The following is a 20,721-nucleotide window of genomic DNA, read 5'->3' as shown; positions in this document are numbered from 1 at the left end:
TTAGTCTCCTTGCTGACTGGCGATACCGAAGGTTTTGATATCTTGATGTCCAGTTAATTAATTATTTCCGCAAGTATACACGTGAATGTAAATTTATATGGTATCAAGGATCAAAGCAAGTAAGTTCCCAAGTCCGAACTATAGTGATATGAGAATTCCCGCCTTTCTTCTAGCGAATGTGATCTCAAACAAATATGCCTAACCAATTAATTTCCTCTGGGAAGTATCCTGATAACATCTTGTGTGACAAATGTCAGCACCAGCAGTAATATGAGCACAGGATGCCATGATCATCCAGCGGAAGAGTTGTTTCCAAAAGTTACAAACGAAAAATATCGCTGGATGCCACAAGCGGTTTGTTCAGTGTTCACCCACCGGAAGTCCAACTCTTCGTAAAAATTATGCAACGAAAATATCGTCGAAGACGACAAACCTAATCGTTAATGAAGAAACGTCTCTTTCTATTCTCGCCCATGGTAAATCTCCAGACAGGAAATACACCCCAAACAGGAGCATGATTTTGGCCGTCTTGTAGGGGCGTTCGCACTGTAGTCCTATAGCCGTCGCGATTATTGTGTCTTAAGTTTGGTAAGCACCGTTAGACGCAGTTAGTGAAGAAACAAACAAGTCATTTTTGATTCAAACAGTAAACTGCCAAGGCAGCTGTTTTCAAAGTAAACGGAGGATTTAGTTTCTCATAGAGTAATGGTGTGGCGCTACAACGAGTGTTACATTTGTCTTCGTAGTAATAGGCATTTATAGCAAAGCTCCTTGATTCAAGTAGAAAAGAAGAAGCAGGAAAACATGACAGTTCATTGATTTTGGATGGTGGCGAGATTTTGAATTTTCACCTGGGATCCTATCTAGCACATGAGACCGTTGTGCGTTGATGAGCCCCAAGAAGGGTTAAACCGGCCGACGGGTGTCGAAGGGCTTTCAGCAACCCTGTGAGTAGTTCCCTGTATGAAAACACACTGCGATATCTTGAATGTCGTACCAACTTAAACATGAGGTGGCCTTCGTGCATCACATTCAGTTGAAGAATGTCACAAAAGAGAGATTCAGTTGAGTCTTTCTTGAAAAAAGACCATATTGATTTGCAAACGAGTGTGTTTGTCGAGATAAGTGTGTGGCTGTTTTGTATCCGGGGCAATCATTCATAGACAGTATTTGTCCACTCCTAAGAAGAAATCAAACTGACAGCTGGTAGTTAAGCGCTTCACCACCAGATCACGATAAACTGGTCAGCTGTGAGGTCAACTCACAAATGGAATCGATATAAGACCACAAACTTCGATCGAGTCATTTGACCTGACTTTTGACCGAGCCCACTGTCTGAGAATGTGACCAGTGACAAGTGACGTCTATATGCTTTGACACTATGAAGATAAGTTTGGGGCTGGCAGTGGGTGTTCATCCAGCAAGCCCATCAGTCGTTATCAATAGCTCATTCCGGGGATCTACAGAACTGGTGTGTATATGAGTATTTGGTGAAATTCTGTTTTAGTTTCACCCGTTCGCCTACAACGACATTACTGAAAGTCAGTAATGTCTGGTTGGGCGTTATTTTACCGATAGTTTTAACTCACATTCAATCCGTCATTCCTGATTGATCTTCGGATTCCGTAACACTTCAAGATAGCCTTCCACACCTTATGGTCTACCAAAAGTTAGTCCATGTGGTTACATCAATTTATCCCATTTAACACTGGTAGTGGCGCAACGTGAAATTCAGGCGACTCTAGTGACCAAATCAATCGACAGACTTCACCGCGCATGTCAGGACAAATCAAAGCAGATCAGACAGTCTTAAGCAGTAATATGATTAAAGGAAAGAAAAGGGAAAATACTAGCTATGACTGTTGGTGTTGATGCAGTTACTGCATAACAAGCCTTTCAATATGGCCAACATGACACCTTAAATGGCATTGAATAGATCGCTGTTTTCCTTTTGTACTGAACAGACCGTTTTATGGATTCTTTGGCACAAAGTTGCGTGACGTATGAGTTAGTTTCTTGACTTGAAAGATATGTTGTCATCCAAGTTCTGAGTTGTGACACAGTCAGCAATAAACAGCTATTAGATGCTGAGGTTATCGGCCATAGATCCCGAACACACTGAAATATATAACACACTGCATTTCAAGTACTCTGACGATCGATGGCTACCAATTTTCGGAAGCACCAGAAGGAAGTTTTCTGCCTGTGGTGGTTTTTGTTGCCTGATTCAGTGTCTATTAAGAGGTGTGCTGCCTTCTTTGATGGAAGTAACAAGCAAGAGCCGTTAATTTTTGTTGTAGCATGTCGGGCAAAGGGAGACGAATTCCACAAGTCCTGTGGTTTACTCCAGTCCATAGCCTAATGCAGTGAGCAACGCAGGTGACGTGCAACTACGACAAATACTCATTGGACCCTTTGGCACAATGACGAGCGTTCTGCAACTCCGAGTGGTTGCATAAAAGTGGTGATTTTCTGCCACTTGTAGACACCACTTGCTAATTCAGAGGCCACTTGATGTTTTCATGGTCGCCATAAGAAGCACGTGACTACAACATTGACTTGAAATCGATTCAAACACGGAAGCTGGCTCCATCAAGCATTCAACAACCGTTATGCAAAATAATCAGTCGTATATGGAAAGAATGTGGAAACTCTTGACGACATCTTACCTGTGCAGATGTGTCACGGATGAGGGAGAAACAAACGGGTTCACAGCAATACGGCTGCACTTGTCACAACCGAATTTAGTCGTTTACCAATATTAATGGCAGTAGGAACCGTGCTCAGATTAGTTCATTTAAACTCAGCACCGAGATAGGCGAAGCAGACGGCCATCTGACATGCTAAATGCATATCCTGAGAAGCCTGATCAGAGGACGGGCTTGAGCACCTCATCCAGCGCTGGACAGTTCTTCTTAAAATCGGGTTTTGTATCTCTACATCGCATCTCCCAGTGCTCCTACCACACCCGACCAAAGCTTCGGAGACACCGACAGTCGAACACTGACAGCTTTTGCACACCCGTTGTGTGTAGAGGCTCCCAGTTTGTTTCGGGATCTGTTCGACTGACCAGTTTCCCAATTCCATCGGATATTTATTTTAGTCACTGTTTTGTTGATCCTATGCGTCAGTGCATTCTAAAAAAATGGCAGGACAGTGGCTTTTCGGATAGCATTCATCAAGCACGTGTTTTTTACTTGAAATCCGGGTTACCTAATTATTGACGGCCATTTTGTCTTTGGACTCGACCGTGGGTGAGTAGGTGGAAGAACACTGCAAACACATATTGTATACACATAATTAAGACATTCCTTTTTTTATCAACTAAAATAACAGTTAGCTTGGAAAATTTGTTAGGTATCCATTCAGCCTAACCAGCAGATTGATGCTATAGAAGGGTCCTGCAGCGTAGCCTGCAGGTAGCCTTAAAGCGGAAAATCTGTCCAGGTAAGTGCGGGAGCGCAACTCTCTTTATGAGATCTTACCGGTAACTTGACTCGTATCTCATCTATTAAACAACCTCAATACTTCAACGAATGGCCTGAACACGCTGTTTGAACTACTCGACTGAAGATCCTGATCCCTCTAGCTCAAAATGGGGGCCGATGAAAGGGCCGAATACTCAGCTCCGTTAAACTACGCTAAGGTCCTGTGTCGGTGTACAGATAAACTGCTGAGGACTGTGAAAAAAATGCAAGTTCAGACTACTACTACTGCGTACGTAAACTACGTCGATGTTACCGAGCGTTTGAACATTAAGTTGCAGATTATGATAAACCAGAAATTATGTTGGATTTTTCATCAACACCGCTATAACTTACAAAAGAGTGTATCTCTCCACTTGCGTGAAATTTGAGGTTGATGAAACCTCGGATACTACGCCAACCTGACGAGCCAGAAGAAGGTTGAAACGGTAGTAAGCTTTAGAAAGGCTTTCAGCGAATTTATGAGCAGTGTATCATGTCCGCAAAATGAAAGCACCCATCTTGCTCGTATCGTTGTTTCTCTAACACCCATTGAAACGATTTGTCCTAAAATGCCAAATTTGGAGACTTCACTAAAAACGAAAATCCTTATCTGAATTTTATTTTCTGTTTTGGAACCAGAGGTGCTCAAATGTGTCCACTTAGTCAAATGACATGCACCGTCTTTTAACTTGTAAGGTGTCAAACTTATATCCTCCCAAAGACCTAACCAAATTTTTCAAACATTGAGTTTTCCCTTTGATAAATAAATCTGGCATGTTAGGATCGATGAATACGAGCAAGTTTTATACATCAGAAATTTAACAGCAAGCTCAGATTGTATCCTAAACCCTAACATTTATTCTTACCTTAGAGCTCCTTTGCCAACGTATCAATCTTATTTTCCCAAATTTGGTTATAAATTAAGTAAAAGTGATTACTTCGACTGTGCTAAGTTTTCAGGCACACTCACGTAGCAGTAGGAATCAACTGGAATTTCTGTGTACGCTGATGACGCACAAGATCTTCACGAACTGAGTCGGTATCACAGTTGTATGTGCTCCAGGTTTTCACGCCATCCGATGCAGTTCTCACATCAGATAAACTAGCCGCAATATGTTTTCTGTGGAGGAAAATGTCGGCAGCCCAGGTAGAGTAGATGGTCGCTGGCTTGTTCGCTGAGCTGGGCTATTTGATTGCAGACGTTTCATCACCGATTGAGGTGACATCATGAGAGCGTTATTCGGCAGAGTAGTAGTCGGTGGCGATGGGTTAGTGGTTGTGCCGCACCGCCACGCACCACTACGCTCCCGAATAACGCGTTGATGATGTCAACTCAATTGATGGTGAAACGTTTGCAATCAAATTGCCCAGCTCGGCGAACAATCCAATGACCAGTCGCAATATGTCTCTCGCAGTTTTATGAAATTTACAACGAGGAAAATGTGTTGAACTACTTTACACTGAGCTCCGCATTTATCACTGTTGTGCAACAAATGGCACTACATTTCCATCGGAACTTTATACCCTTACAAGCTAGAAGTGAAAAAGGTGGAATTGCGTGTTCTTCTTTTCTATACGACATCAGTATGATGATGACTAGGCGCGGGACCATATCCATGACATGCACAAAGCCTATCACTTGACAACGAAACCAACCTAATTGGTAAACGCTTCCAACAACCTAAATAGTTAATGAGCTAGTCTACTCAATAGCCTGACAAGGGTATCCCTGAGGACACTCGTCAAGGATAAGATAAGATAAGAGATAAGATGAAAAACAAGATAAAATAGACGGTGAGTAGTTTCAGGTTCGCTTTTGAGTTTTTCTACTTTTGTTTCACAGTTGGATGGAAGAATCACCAATGAAAAATGAACAGAATAACGCATCTGTTGGACAAATTAGTAAGTAAATAGGCCTCTGATGGGAGAGAGCTTGCCAAGCTAGATGGTGCAGGAGGTAAAAATAATTACGGAGGATCAGGTTGTTGGAATAGAAAAACATAGTAACGTAATTGCTTGAACAATTAGCTTCCCAGGATGACAAGACCAAGTATTGTGCATTGAAATTTACGGGTTAGAGCCTAAGCGATTCTGCTTGTTGACATGTATACTTACACACGGTGTAAGAAACGTATCAATAAAGGTCACAACCCGGAACTTGGAAGGGCCAAGGACAGAGGTCACTCCAGCATCGACTAGAGATGCCAAGTTCAAAGGTCAGGTGAGCATTGGTGAATCAGAATATAGGATAACAGCAACCAATGGGTTCGCCCGACTGAACAAATAAACGTGATCAGCTTGCAGCACGCACATTAACGCACGCACGACACTTCTCACGCACAACAAGCGCCAATACGCCTTCTAACAACGTACTGATTTTGTCATCTCAATTGATGAAACGTCTGCAATCACATCGTCCAGCTCAGCGAACAGGCCAACGGCCAACGAACGTTATTTCAACTCGCCAATGCACACATTGCTTTGGTCTACCGGAAGAACCCAATTGCACTGTTTTTTAGATCTTTCCGTCGCCGATTTGTCAGCCGACGGATCGAACCTCAAACCGATTCCTAATCTTAAAATTGCGTCTCCTAATATCTCTGATCAGGGAGAATAGAAGATTCACGTTAGATCTGAGATATTTCACCTGCACATATACAGACCATCATAACTACAGCAACTAGATTCATTACCTCGGAATATCTATGCATGCAGAACTGGGCACAGGATTCTGATCAACATCGTTTCATCGACACAGAAAATTGCTTTCCGGTCGCCTCATAGACTTCGGGTCAATACGGGGACCAGTTTGAAGCAGGTAATGAGTTCAACTCAGTGAAAGCTTTGAAAAGTTACTTGGTACCGCTTGGCTCCTCTGCCGCTTACCCATGACGGCCCACCATTGAACACAGAGAAGTTTGCCTGAATGAAGACAACTCCAACCAAAAGTAGGTTGTTGGATATTATTTTTCATATGGTAATAATTCTCACCGCTGCATCTTGTGCGTTCCCTCTGAAATGGTCTCGTAAGAAGTGATCTATTGGCACGCCATGGTTTGATTAACACCAAATAATTTAAGGTAGCAATTTTTCGTGAAATTATTTATCGCATTGCAGAAAATCTCCAGTCACAGGTCTTGTCACGAAGAGGCAGAATACGCTCTGGTATCATCCAACGGTTTTCTTCCGTAGGCACTGGAGGTTGTCACCAAGAGGTTGTTACCGATGCACACAACACTTGAGGAACAAAGACAGCTCTCGGTTGATGAATTAGTTGGAGGCATAGGAGTGTGTTCGAATTTCGATCGGTTTGTTTTTCACAGAACCATTTATTGTCAAGAAAAAGATCTTGCAACGGGACCTCCCGTATATCCCCAGTTTTAGCTAATATTTATATGGAGCGATTCAGACAATTAGCCTTGGCCGGATGTTATTGTCCCCGCAGGACTTTCGGCCTTGACGATACCTTTCTCACAATCAAACGAGATAAAGTGAACAGCTTCCACGACTATCTCAACAGCTTAAATCCACACAAAGTTCGGCATGTCCATAGTGTCCGCAAGGGACACATAACACTTCCTGAACTGTAGAACACATCCAGTGGTGGAAAATGAAAAACTACGATCTACCAGAAACAAACAGACACAGGAACCATCTTAAACCACTCATTAGCAGGAGAGATTAGAGTAGATATGAAGAATGTGGAATTTTCAGGATACGGGCTGCAGTTCACACCACAGCAACCGATAGCCGAGGCAGTTGAAATCACCAAACCTCACAGCGTCAAAAGAATCCAGGGTGTGAAGCTGGTAAGCGTATGGAGAGCGGTATTAGAGATAAACCCAGTTGACACGTGACTGCGTGGTTGTCAGCACGCTAAAACAGGAGGTGGAAGTCCCAACCCGACCAAAGTTCACAAAACCCCTCTCCCTAACATAACTATCACAGCACTTGCCCATCCACACAGACCAACGGAAAGTACTAACGACGTTCAACAGCGATCATCAACTGGACCGAACCGGAACAACCAGACCTCAGACTGGACCAAAATCCACATAGGTTTCCCATCGACCTAGCATTTGGTGACTCACACTAACAGCATAATCCCTCGGCCGACACCCAATAGAGATTCAGCTTGACCGAGCTGAATGGTCTTCATTCCGCCTTAAATCTCGACCAGTCTAGTAACCTAGTCACTTGGCCTGGCGATACTCTCGTGTCAAACGTTGTCTAGCAGTGAATCTACCGATGGTTGTCAAACGTCCCCGAAAGTAATAGATATTTACCCCAAGAGTCACTGGTCTGAGGTATCAGTAACTTACCATCGCCTTCGCCAAACACTGCTGTACTTTGGATCCAAGATTATCCACCAATCGTTTCGTGGCGATTTGGTTCCGTGAAATCTGAAATCGTAGTTTGTGCACTTGATAGTCCGTTAGATCCGATGACAGATATTTGTTTTTCATCCAGACCTTGTTTTTTCGTATGTGCATCAGTGTTCTCTCCCTGACGACTTTACACACAAAGGTATGCTCGACCATTTGCGAATGAAACTGCGTTACATCGTACAAGGTTGCAGCATGTTGCCCAAAGTTTGGTGCCGTTTGGTGTGTTAAGGGCTTGCGGTCGGGAAACCTAGACAGATCAATCGTACCAATCCAAATGGATGCATAGGTGAAAGGGTCACACAACTGCACGTCTACTGCCTTGACAGCCGACGGTTTCACTGGATCGTGACAAATAAGATAAGTGAGCAAGCCGAGCTTTACACAAATCCATTCTGCATGGTCTGTACTCACACCTAAACCAGATTCAGTCTGCTTAGTGTACAGACTGACAGGAACAGGTGACACAAGAACTCTTGTAAATCGAGACTCATAGAATTGTCTCAAACTTTCCGTTTCAACACAGACAGGAATCGTATTATGTTGAAGATTGTCTAAATTTTGAACTGCATTAACGATCCTGGGCAGCCGTTGTTTGGTTACGGGTCTGTCATGGTCGGCACCAATAGAACAGCTTGCTGAGCTTTGACTTTCCGGCTGACTAGAACCATAGAGTTCGCTTTTGTCAGCAAATTGTTTGGATGACAGGCATCGCCCCTTCCACAAAACAGGGATATCCGTACAACTGTGGCTTATTAGTCGGCTGGACTTGGGATGACTCAAAGACTCACAGAATATACCATTAGATAGTCGGTTTTGTTTTGAATCGGATGGAGGAATCCAATCAACCGACAGAGTTCTCTGCTTATGTGGTTCCGAGCCCAAATGGCGCTCCCTGCGTTTGACGCAATAATCTCCATTGCTGGGACTAGCCGTTCGTGACCATTCTCGCACTCTGTTTGTGGGACGAACGAATTGGTCGGGTTTCGCAAGGTTTACAAGCATGCTCAACCAGATCAAAACAAATGCTAGCCGTACAGAAACAGTTGTCCAGTACGGTCACCACAAGTTTTGAACATGTATATAAAACCATGATTGTTCGACCAACCAATGTGCAAGTTGTATAAACTTGCGCCATGTGCTGACGATACTGTGGTTGGGTCGATAACGTAGACGTGAATTGCTCTTGATTCAAGGTATCACGATACAATCGAATTTCAGGTTCGTTAATGTGTACGAGAATACATTTGATAATCACGAGCGGGTTTTCTTCCAAGTTGGGTGTTTCCGGTATGGTGGAAAGTACACGACTCTAACTGCTCAGGCACAAGCTCTCCATTATGCATAATTCATCAGGCAATCATTGCATTCTATTGAACTGGGAATGATGGTAATTTGATTGCAAACTGATTAACAACCAACGCATTTGATAGACAGTTCTATGTGTGTGTTGTTGTTGTTCTAATGTGTTGATTTCCTCAGTTCAAGTGTACAAAACCCTACAGAGGTTTCCAAATAACTACACTGGCGAGAGGGAACTAAAAATGCTAGGGATTTACTTGCGAATATGGACGAATAACATTCAGCTTCTTCAAAGAGTAGTCCACTGAGAATCCGACTTTTTGAGTTTCGGTTTTCGGTTCGATGCAAACCGACTGAATTACTTAGATGAATGAATGGTAGTGTTGGATACATTTCCTGTTTGCACGTTTCACATCTAATCAGAATTTCTATTCATACCCAACCAAAAACAAATATTGTCGTATATTAAAGTCCACAAGGGGAAGCGAAATAATCTTGAAATATCTCTCAACAGAATCCACCGCTCACGTTTGGGGTGGTGGACAACAGAACCAGCCTTCATTGTAGACTAAATTGTCCCCTCATTCACAATGACGATTGACGTCAGGGTACGCTACGTTCACTTTTACCGGAAACGCATCTTGTGTTTGGTCATACAGCAACAGAAACGCTCCCACCTTGAAGAGACAGAGCACTATCGTTTTCCGTAAAGTATGGTAACAGTCGGTAGATTTGTGTGTAAATTCGTCAGGGAGAGACCATGCATCCATTTGGATTGGTACGATTGATCTGTCTAGGTTTCCCGACCGCAAGCCCTTAACACACCAAACGGCACCAAACTTTGGGCAACATGCTGCAACCTTGTACGATGTAACGCAGTTTCATTCGCAAATGGTCGAGCATACCTTTGTGTGTAAAGTCGTCAGGGAGAGAACACTGATGCACATACGAAAAAACAAGGTCTGGATGAAAAACAAATATCTGTCATCGGATCTAACGGACTATCAAGTGCACAAACTACGATTTCAGATTTCACGGAACCAAATCGCCACGAAACGATTGGTGGATAATCTTGGATCCAAAGTACAGCAGTGTTTGGCGAAGGCGATGGTAAGTTACTGATACCTCAGACCAGTGACTCTTGGGGTAAATATCTATTACTTTCGGGGACGTTTGACAACCATCGGTAGATTCACTGCTAGACAACGTTTGACACGAGAGTATCGCCAGGCCAAGTGACTAGGTTACTAGACTGGTCGAGATTTAAGGCGGAATGAAGACCATTCAGCTCGGTCAAGCTGAATCTCTATTGGGTGTCGGCCGAGGGATTATGCTGTTAGTGTGAGTCACCAAATGCTAGGTCGATGGGAAACCTATGTGGATTTTGGTCCAGTCTGAGGTCTGGTTGTTCCGGTTCGGTCCAGTTGATGATCGCTGTTGAACGTCGTTAGTACTTTCCGTTGGTCTGTGTGGATGGGCAAGTGCTGTGATAGTTATGTTAGGGAGAGGGGTTTTGTGAACTTTGGTCGGGTTGGGACTTCCACCTCCTGTTTTAGCGTGCTGACAACCACGCAGTCACGTGTCAACTGGGTTTATCTCTAATACCGCTCTCCATACGCTTACCAGTTTCACACCCTCGATCCTGTTGACGCTGTGCGGCTGGTCGATTTCCACCGCCTTGTCTATCATCCGCTGTGGGGCGAACCGCAGTCCGCGTCTTGAAACTTCCACATTCTTCAGATCTATTCTGTATCGCGTTTCTCAGCCATGTATAGCCATCGCTGAGTCTTTGACCAACATTTGGTATTCTTCCGCATCCCTTGGTAGCTTTTCGTTCTGCTTTTATGCTCACCAATTCTGGCATGCATTTCCCTGGCAGGTTGTCCTATGTGAAGCTTAATTCAATTGGTGCAGTAAACTTTATGCACACAGTCCCTAGTCTTTTCAACCGGGAGGGGATCTTTCAATTGCACCAAGACCAGACATAGAGTTTTTCCCTTCTGGGAAGCTTCGAATAACCTCTGATATTTTCAGAAGAGCTTGGTAAACAATCGGTAGTTTTTATTTGGGCAACGTTTCGCTTTTGACACAAAAGCTTCATCAGGCCAAGTGAACAGGTCACAAAATTGGCCAGGTTATAAGACAGACGGGGAACCAATCAGTAAGTTCTCTTCAGACTAAATCAGTGTTGAGTGTCAATTAACGGCTCTTGTCGGCTAGTGTGGGTGCCAAAATCTTGAATCGATGTGTTGGAGGGTTCCAAATTAGTTCCGATCGCTTTCCGTTCCTTAATCTTCCACTTCAGAGTGCTTCACCTGATGATTCGCCTCGGGTGCCGCTGTCAATTTCCAATTGATTGAAAACCTCTGATATTCTTTTGTTATATGGGATGACTGGTGTTTCGGTCCATTCCTTACGGGGTCTAGATACTGAAGCCAATATTTTTCTCAGTTGCCGCCTAATAAAACTCACTGGGTATCCTATTGCTCGAAGTCTTTTTGCGATCTCGATTTGAGCTGCTGCTCGATCGATCTGCTCTGTACACAGCGCTCTCACTGGACTAAACATAGTTGAGACAATACTGGCATACAGGGACTTTGAGTGTGCTGATTAGTAGTTTAGACGGTTCAGAATTTTCATGTGAAATATAAAGTAAACAATAAGTCCACGAAATGTGGAACAATCACGTGTGACGGAGCGTGGCATGGATGATAATCGCATGGCGTACGCATAGTCTCGGTTGATTTATTATTGTAGTGATTGGGTGGTCTTCGGATACCTGGCCTCCAGTCCTGGACTTTCGTTATACTGACTGGAACTACGATTCTATGGACTTCGGATCCATTGCCACGAGGCAAACAAATAGGCATGTAAATACAAGTATATTTATCCATATGATAGGACGACCCGCACACAGCCTTACGAATCCTACTTGTTACCAGAAACGGGTAGAAGCCTGTGTAACGTTAGCGTGCTTCACAGAGTCACATTGGAAGGTTATGAACTTCCCATAATAACTACATCACAGATCGTGTTGGTAGTGTCATATCGCGATGAATTTGAGGCAGCTAATTAACCACCAAAATGTGTGTTTCTCTAAAAATCCAGGTGGATTCTATGTGCTGTTTTCCATGCCCAACTCAGAGTGGCGTAAACAGAGAAGTGGCCTTGGCAGAGGAGGATGAAGGAGATCACGAAACGCTTGGATGCTGTCGGTGCTACTTGCCTTCCAGGATGGGGACCGCGTGATCCTTACTGTGCCCGGGTGGAGACATTACAATATATGGCTGCCAACCGATGTCAGTGGCGCTCTTGTTAGCAGTTTCTATCTAGATTGCTTGAGTGAATGTTTGGAGGTGTAGGCACCTCGGGATGATTGTGTTAAGCTAGCACTAGTTCCCTCCCCCGTCCACCTTCATTTTTTTCTTTACAATAAGGCTTTCAAATAAGTCATGGTTGTACGGCAGTGAAGCATCGGTGTTGAACACTGATGTCATGCTGTCGATGATGATGATGATGATGATGATGATGATGATGATGATGATGATGATGATGATGATGATAGATTCTAACCAAATATCAAAATGGTTGAAGAGTGTGCGCCGACGGGTCAAGTGGATCCGTTAACTCCAAATTCATTAATCCATGTATTGACCTGAAAGTACGGTACAAAAATCATACCAAATGTGGAATTACATGGAAGGCTTTTCGTGACGCCTGTCCAGTTAATCATCATCAATAATCTGTCCTTTCAATCATTACAAGGAGTGACGGGCTGGAGCATAAAAGCAAATGATCGATTGACTGTGTAAAACCTTCCTCATTAAGGCTCGGGATTACATGGAAGGCTTTTCGTGACGCCTGTCCAGTTAATCATCATCAATAATCTGTCCTTTCAATCATTACAAGGAGTGACGGGCTGGAGCATAAAAGCAAATGATCGATTGACTGTGTAAAACCTTCCTCATTAAGGCTCGGGATTACATGGAAGGCTTTTCGTGACGCCTGTCCAGTTAATCATCATCAATAATCTGTCCTTTCAATCATTACAAGGAGTGACGGGCTGGAGCATAAAAGCAAATGATCGATTGACTGTGTAAAACCTTCCTCATTAAGGCTCGGGATTACATGGAAGGCTTTTCGTGACGCCTGTCCAGTTAATCATCATCAATAATCTGTCCTTTCAATCATTACAAGGAGTGACGGGCTGGAGCATAAAAGCAAATGATCGATTGACTGTGTAAAACCTTCCTCATTAAGGCTCGGGATTACATGGAAGGCTTTTCGTGACGCCTGTCCAGTTAATCATCATCAATAATCTGTCCTTTCAATCATTACAAGGAGTGACGGGCTGGAGCATAAAAGCAAATGATCGATTGACTGTGTAAAACCTTCCTCATTAAGGCTCGGGATCGTATGTGGCAACTAACTCGTGGCACCCGCTTACAATAACGTTTTCATTAGCTTTTCCTACCACTGGTTTATTTATCTTATCTATTTGCATGTTTTCTCGCATGGTTCACATCCACTCATAAATTACCGCGTACACAGACACTCTTGTGTACACTAATATGTCCACCTAATCCGTTCATTCGGTTTTATTATCACCTGCCGAATTTTGGCGGCACTTTATTGATTGCCGGTTGTTACACGGGCGGTCCGTCGCTTACTGCGCGCATTAAACTCCATTCTAGCACGTTAGTATTCTGGAAATCAGATCTTGAGAACTAGATCCCAGAGCCATATATTCATTTGAAATGTGCCTTTTTGTGTGGCGGACACGTCTTTCGGTCGGTTGCAAACTGACTGAACCCAATATCCCCATTTACTACCCGTCTGGTGGCTTGTTCTAACAGAATAACTAAGCGCGGTCAAAGGTCATCCCCGGCTACCAGCACGTATATCAACACACACGCAACACTACTGAACGCACAACCACTAACCCACCGCTACGCACAACTACGCACTGATGATGTCACCTCGATTGGTGATAAAACGTTTGCAACCAAATTGCCCAGCTCAGCGAACAAGCCAACGACCATCTACGCTACCTGAGCTACCGACATTCTCCTCTATAGGCACCAAAAATTATTCTTTGATTCTCTGGAGACCGTGCACGGACCGGCCTGCAAACAAACACAAACCCCCAAAGATGTTAACACGAAACTGAATCAGACATCACTTGCAGAAACACTGGATATATGGTCCAAGCGTTTGGCAAAATGCTAAACCATCCATCATGGGTCTACTAGACTGCGGAGGATAGACGAAACTGCCCACGGGCTTTCGCCCTACTATTGCTGAGATATGCCAAAAGAACACACAACTGCTGGACACCAAGACAGCTAGGGAAGGCACGCTTGCAGAAGAACCGTTTAAGTACGTTGGTTCGACTTTGGAGAATGCACACCTTCAGCTAGTCAGCACTATCTGGTAGGAACAGGAAGTTCTACTAGAATTCACAGAGGCCGTAATCGTGCCACTGTATCAAGGAAAAAGATGTAGGTATTCACCTGAAAAGTTCAAACGTGTCAGTCTGTTGAACTGCGCGAGTAAGCTACTGGCATGTGCTACTCAGCCACCTGATATTCGTGTCGGTTAAAGTGCACAAGCCTGAGAATTCTGTGACTGTCATAGCACAATGGACCTGATATTTGCTACGACGGTTTCAAGAAAAGTTCCGCGGACATCTCCACCTTCTCTCTACGGTCTTCATTGACTTCATGAAGTTCTCTGAATCCGTCAGCTGAGAAGTGTTGTAGGCAGTTTTTCTCAGCTGCAACCTACATGATGGAGTCAGTCCAAGAGTGGAAACGAATGGGTCGACACAAAGGTGAAACAGCGGCTGGTCCATGTTCCCGCTCCCTTCGTTTCTTATTTATTGGATTTCAAGAGTTTCGCTCACATGAACGACGATGCTAGCTTAAATCTCAGCCAGTTGGACGTCCATTCAATGGTAGGCATTTTGGTACCAGGAGCCTGGTTTGCATTCTCGTTTTTAAGCACGATCGCTTTTGCATGGTGAACTCTAGCGCATGGAGGTTAGTGCTACACATTTTTCCCTAGGCATCACCGCAAAGAGGATACTTGTTCTGCACCAACCTGCACCCTGGGCCGGGTGGGGTTCCAAACGCTTCTCTGCTCGTCAAGACTGGAATGAATTTAGGAGTACCACATGAACTTCGGCAACCTAGGAAGCACAGTGTATGGTGACTTGACCGTCGATCGTAAGCCTGCCGAGGCTAATGTGACTTTCAAATTGAAAAAAAATGGGTGTGGAGAAACTGACCTTGCTTTTACAACCCAAGAGGTTTCTTACCTGACACGTAGCAAAGTTCGTATGTTGCTTCATCCGGATAATTGCCCATTATTTGTAAATCTGGAGGCACTCGTCCCGCAACATCTCGTTCTGGTCAAAAACAAATTCTTTGAAATCCAAATGTCTTCTATGAACTTATTCGGGGGTTATGACAAGACACCCTATACACAACTTAACGGTCCTCCTGAAGATTTCTTATATTTCCGGAGTAATTTTCCCACAGACTGGACAGCTGCTACTGAACAAACGCTCCAGTTGGCAAGATAAACGTTGACCTTGGACGCCCAGGTAAATGTCTTTGAAACAACCATACCTTGCAACCATACCCACACCAAATTTGCAGAATACCTAATTGAAGAACTGTCTCCCTCGACATAAAAGGTGGTAATATTCATTGTTGTGCCATCAAGCTAAGGCAGCCTGAAAATTCTCAAGAAGCATGATGGATTGCGCGCCGACCTTATTCCCTCAATTTCGACAGTCAAGTAAGCGCGCAATTTAAGCGGTCGAAGAGATATGGTAGAAAGTTCAACCGACTCTTACAAAATAGATATCAAGCTAGAAAATAGGAAACTCTGTTGAAACCAGTGTAGAAGTAAAGACTTGACTGAGGATGATTCGGATTTGTGACATTTAATCATGGCATGATAAATCACATGCGAATTTTCAGTTCATATAAGTGATGGGAAGCGATTGGCCTCAATAGCACTTGTCCAACAAATTGTATACCACTGTCCAAGAAAAACTCAGATGTGTTTTCCTGTGTACTACTGTAGTGAGGCTTTATGGGTTTGAAATATATCAACTGAACATACTGTTTGCAGTTATTGGTCCACGGGATGCGTGATGCCTTATAATGAGAAAACATAAAAAATGGTAAGCAAAGATCTTGATTTACTCTGTCACCAGTGAGTTACAGTTTACAGCCTGCATAATACAATGTGTAACTTTTAGTATTTGCCAGCATGATTCATTTAAAAAGGGTCACACCGTCGCTGATTATATGGCAGTTAACAGAACTTCCTGCTAATAGATAGTGTTTTTTGCCATTACTGGTAAAAGTAACGGGCAAACTTTCAAACGATAACTTACGTTGTAGGCCACTACTAACATTAAATTATATCCCTTATCACTCCAATTAAATCTCAGATGAATTCAAGGCGGTGTTTAGTGTACGCTGCCATATTTGAGGAATTAACACTATTTGGGATTTCAGGGAGATTTGCTGAAATTTTTCAGATCAGTACCATTTTTAACCATCTGGTTTATTAAATAAATCATCGCGCACGTGATTGGAAAACTAGTGATATACATAAATCACAACAATTTTTGCGAGATAGAAAGAGGCACAAAAATTTTGGAACCACGAGATCCATAGTGCAGTAAATCGTCAAAAACTGGTCGGCAAGGACTGGAATAAGGTCCGATGAGTCCTGGGGATCAGGAATAATGGGAAGATGTTCGAAACGCTTGAAAATTTCCAGACTTGGCAATGCTATCATCCATTGGCTAAAAAGAGTAAAACAGAGTAAGCGACGCGAGTGTGCAAAAATGAAAGATAAGGCGTGTTTGTGCATAAATGCTTTTGAAAATTCGAGAAATCCGACACCAAAAAACTGAATAGGATACAATTTTTCAACGTTGTATTGTACAGGTTCTGGGTACCAGATGGTCTGGGGCTACGATAATATAAGACTAAGCGGATTACCAATTTAGAAAAGGAACACTTCAAAATACACGATTATCGTCGACTATCCGTGTTTCTGGCTGTAGGAACATGAATATTTTGCTTTAGTTTACGGCTCATTCCAAAGTAAAAAACACATAGTAATCTGTTCCTCTTTCTGAAGGATTTTGGTGTCCTGTTCCCTGAATATGAGTCCGAATTTGCTGAACATAATGCTCAGGATATAAGAAATATAAACATTTTTGATGGCCAGTCCCGGGACAGACGTTTGTGCTGGTTTGACATTGAGGCGGCATGGCTCGATTTGACAACTTAATCAAGGTGAGCTAGGGTCGGCGAATCATTTACTTGTTAGTCTTGGTTGTATTGCACTGAACACGAGAGTAGGAACGAAATTTCGATGCTACTGTGATGTGAGGACACAACATGAAGTCTCATTTATAAGTTCCAGTTATTTTTGACGAGGTACCACGGTTTAATCTGAAGTATACTTGACTACCGACAGTTGTGTAAGCAGAAGCAAACGAGAACTTGAAGGAAGCATACCTTCACTTAAACGCAAACATATCATTTTGCTGAAAAATCGTGGTGTGCTACATAAAGAACAAACTACTGCTGTGTGAAACTTTTCTTCAGTGTAATTGTGAAACTCAAAGAAATCGCTTGCCGATAAGGCTATTTAAATGAATGAGCAGAAAAAGGGCGTCCTGGAGAGAACTTCGTCGACAGAAAAAATATCAAGGGTTATTCTGTGACACAGTATCTGGCCCTCAATATTACCGCAGTTCATGAATTTGCACCTTTTCTGTGTGCCTGAGTCTGAGGAACATCACTGACTTCCAGATAAGCACTAACTTGAACTTCAGATTAAATTTTTATCCTCATGCACCGCGTTTGCCGTTCACGTGGTGACAAGGCACCAGAGGAGATTCGAGTAGTACGCGTACCAGATGAGCTCAACCAGAGTTAAGTGGATGTTATGAGCACTATGGATATTGTAAGTGAATTTTATCAATACCATAAGCACTATAGTATACAAAAAATGAATGAACCATTGTTAGATATGCCAAGAGGCAATTCCAGAGGGACTACACATACGCTCATTAGTCTTGCTGTCGAAACCTGATATGCTCAAAGGTTCCAATACTTCGAGTTTATTCGTACCAGCAAATTATGGAAAACTAGACTGTTAACACTTCCCTTATAAGGTCGAAAAATTCAGTGTCTGAGTCAAGATTATTTGGTAATAACTTTCCACACCTCTCCATACAGTACTAGATTTCTATTTGTGAAACCGAGTACCTACTGGTATGTATAAAAATACTGAGGTTCACCGAACGGATGGTCCAATCAGCTGCCAATTCCGACGTAATTTTATAATAGTATTGCTTCGTTGTTTGTGTGACGATCCTCATGACAGTCTCCACACTTGGGGGAGTCCAAAAATACTGGACTTTAGGTATACTGATGCATACTGGAGGCATACACATTTCACTCACCTGCAGAGACCTAACAACTTTTTAGAGTCATCCAGGTGTCTCAGTAAATGAGTACGTCCTTTTTAGGGCTATTCGGATAGCTTGACTATGGAAACATTACTGATGTACTGATTTTGTCTGTCCAAGATGTTCTATGCAATGTTCAAAGGGCTGAAAAGTGGTAATTTCAAAAACTTGCTGCGAAACCTACATAGGAGAGCGCTATTCACGAGAATCCCAGGCGACCGGTCGATAGGGCAGGTGTCTGTTGCCTTTGCAGTATTGGCTTTGATGTTCCACGTGCAGCGGCGTGTGTTTAAGTGAATCAAGATTTCTCGGGAGTGTCCTGATGTTATAAATTATAACAGAATCAGTTGGGCAGACAGAAGAATGTAACGATCATTAAATATTCATAAATGCTTTCACGTATAGACAATAAGCAGTATAATATCTGGGAATCTTCCGTGAAGCAGTTACACAGATCTTGAGAACCACTCTCGGAGCCACAAATTCATATAAACAAGTCTCATTAGGTTGTTTGTTGTGTTTTGAAGAAAAACACTGTGGATACTCCCATGAATGTTTCGTGCACTGGCGGGAGAGGTTTGACAAAGGAAGTGTTCCTCTGAAATACGTCCGTCCAAAAGCGAAGACTTTCCTTACAAATAGCTAGCGAAACACCAAAGGTGATAAACTAAGTACCTCTTCCATTATAATATAACCACGAATCCTGTACAGGAGTTGCAAGTGCATTTGTACATCCATACCTACAGTGCCACTAATGGACCTGTTTGGGCTTTGGCCACAAAACAAAGACAATACCACGTGCCAAGATAGTCACACTCAAGAAGAGGTCTAAAGTAATACTTGATAAAATGTGCGCTTAATATTCCACGGCAAATTTTGGGTCATTGTGCTTTTCGCTTTCACTAGGCCATGGGATAGGGTGTGTGGCAGACCGCTCTTTGCCTATTCAGGTTGGGCGTTAGGTAGCTAGGAAGCGAAACTTAGTAGCCTCAGTGCAACGTTATGACGAGAGATTCAGTTGATAATCAGCTGTCTCCCGTTACCATCAAACTAATTTTCAGATGAAATTATAACCCCAGGTACTTGTTGTCTGGTTTCCGTTTGGGAAATAATTCTGACGGTAATTCGTGGACTATACTTGCCCGATTAGACCGGGGAGAGCGAAAACGACAGTGAGTCGGCAACCTTAGATAATCAGTGTGACGTCAAAAGATTCATAACTAGTTACGACAGAAAAGATACAATGCTCGCTATGTGATGTTCACTTTTTGGTTAATCTAGTGGGCAAAATAACTCGAATTCCCCCTAGTTCTTGTGTCTGTGGATCCCTATAAATGATCCTCAGCCCCATTAATTATGTTCTCGGAGAACAAAGTCTTTAACGTGGAAAATAACATGATGAGAAGAAGCACTCTCACTGAATTTCCACCGGAGCAGGCACTGGAAAAGTTGCAGATTGGCCAGTCACGCCATGCTTTTCAGTGTAGAAATCCTATTCGAAATTCACTGGGAACCGGGGCAAAACATAGAGCAGTAGTATATTATATATCAACATCTAGATATTATTAGCGTAGTTACAACATAGTTATTTGGATGACTAAGTGGTTGGATGTCTCAGAGCAGATATTCTGTAAGCGTGATCAATGACGGTCTGAAAGTTTTTTGTTCCAAAGCCAAAATTTTTGCGTTTTGTAACTTAGTTTTGTGGTCTTCTTAGTCGTCGTGTGTGGATATCAAGGACAGAGAGTCATGCCTCCTGACAGCCGCGTCGTTTTTCTTTATTCGTGTGCATAATTTCTCGGCATACGGCGGCATGAGACATGGAAGGAAATTTATGGAGGCATGGTACTCCACGGTGGATTCAATCAATAAATGCATCGAACTAGATCCGATTAGCGCACGACTACGTGTGAAGGATCAACATCTCAACCGAAATATTCAGGCAGAGTCGAATATCAGTTGCACAAGGAACAATTTGGAATCGGATCAGCAAAGGTCACAAGCCAGAACCCAGAGCAATCAAGGAAAGAGGTCACTCGAGCATCAGCTAGAGTAA

The 20,721-nt window shown here is 43.0% G+C and overlaps 3 protein-coding genes across 3 annotated transcripts in view; 1 reads left to right on the top strand and 2 right to left on the bottom strand.

Annotated features, from left to right (window-relative positions):
• T265_01403 (hypothetical protein) overlaps window positions 1-8,857 on the bottom strand; it is a gene marked incomplete at both ends in the record, with an annotated part of 17,068 nt that extends 8,211 nt beyond the window's left edge. Inside the window, one exon of the mRNA XM_009165429.1 lies at window positions 7,790-8,857. Within this exon, the coding sequence (XP_009163693.1) occupies window positions 7,790-8,857 (1,068 nt within the window). The remainder of the gene's footprint in view (window positions 1-7,789) is intronic.
• The window catches only part of T265_01400 (hypothetical protein), a gene marked incomplete at both ends in the record, with an annotated part of 25,063 nt that extends 4,342 nt beyond the window's left edge, over window positions 1-20,721 (top strand). The window contains 4 exons of the mRNA XM_009165426.1: window positions 5,311-5,369; window positions 7,143-7,276; window positions 10,184-10,264; window positions 20,383-20,721. Coding sequence (XP_009163690.1) covers window positions 5,311-5,369; window positions 7,143-7,276; window positions 10,184-10,264; window positions 20,383-20,721 — 613 coding nt within the window. The remainder of the gene's footprint in view (window positions 1-5,310; window positions 5,370-7,142; window positions 7,277-10,183; window positions 10,265-20,382) is intronic.
• The window catches only part of T265_01401 (hypothetical protein), a gene marked incomplete at both ends in the record, with an annotated part of 43,003 nt that continues 39,042 nt past the window's right edge, over window positions 16,761-20,721 (bottom strand). The window contains 2 exons of the mRNA XM_009165427.1: window positions 16,761-16,982; window positions 18,885-18,984. Of these exons, the coding sequence (XP_009163691.1) occupies window positions 16,914-16,982; window positions 18,885-18,984 (169 nt within the window). The remainder of the gene's footprint in view (window positions 16,983-18,884; window positions 18,985-20,721) is intronic.

Source organism: Opisthorchis viverrini (assembly GCF_000715545.1).
Source record: "Opisthorchis viverrini unplaced genomic scaffold opera_v5_15, whole genome shotgun sequence".
In the NCBI taxonomy this organism is placed as follows: Eukaryota; Metazoa; Platyhelminthes; class Trematoda; order Opisthorchiida; family Opisthorchiidae; genus Opisthorchis; species Opisthorchis viverrini.
This window is presented reverse-complemented; position numbering and strand designations above follow the sequence as displayed.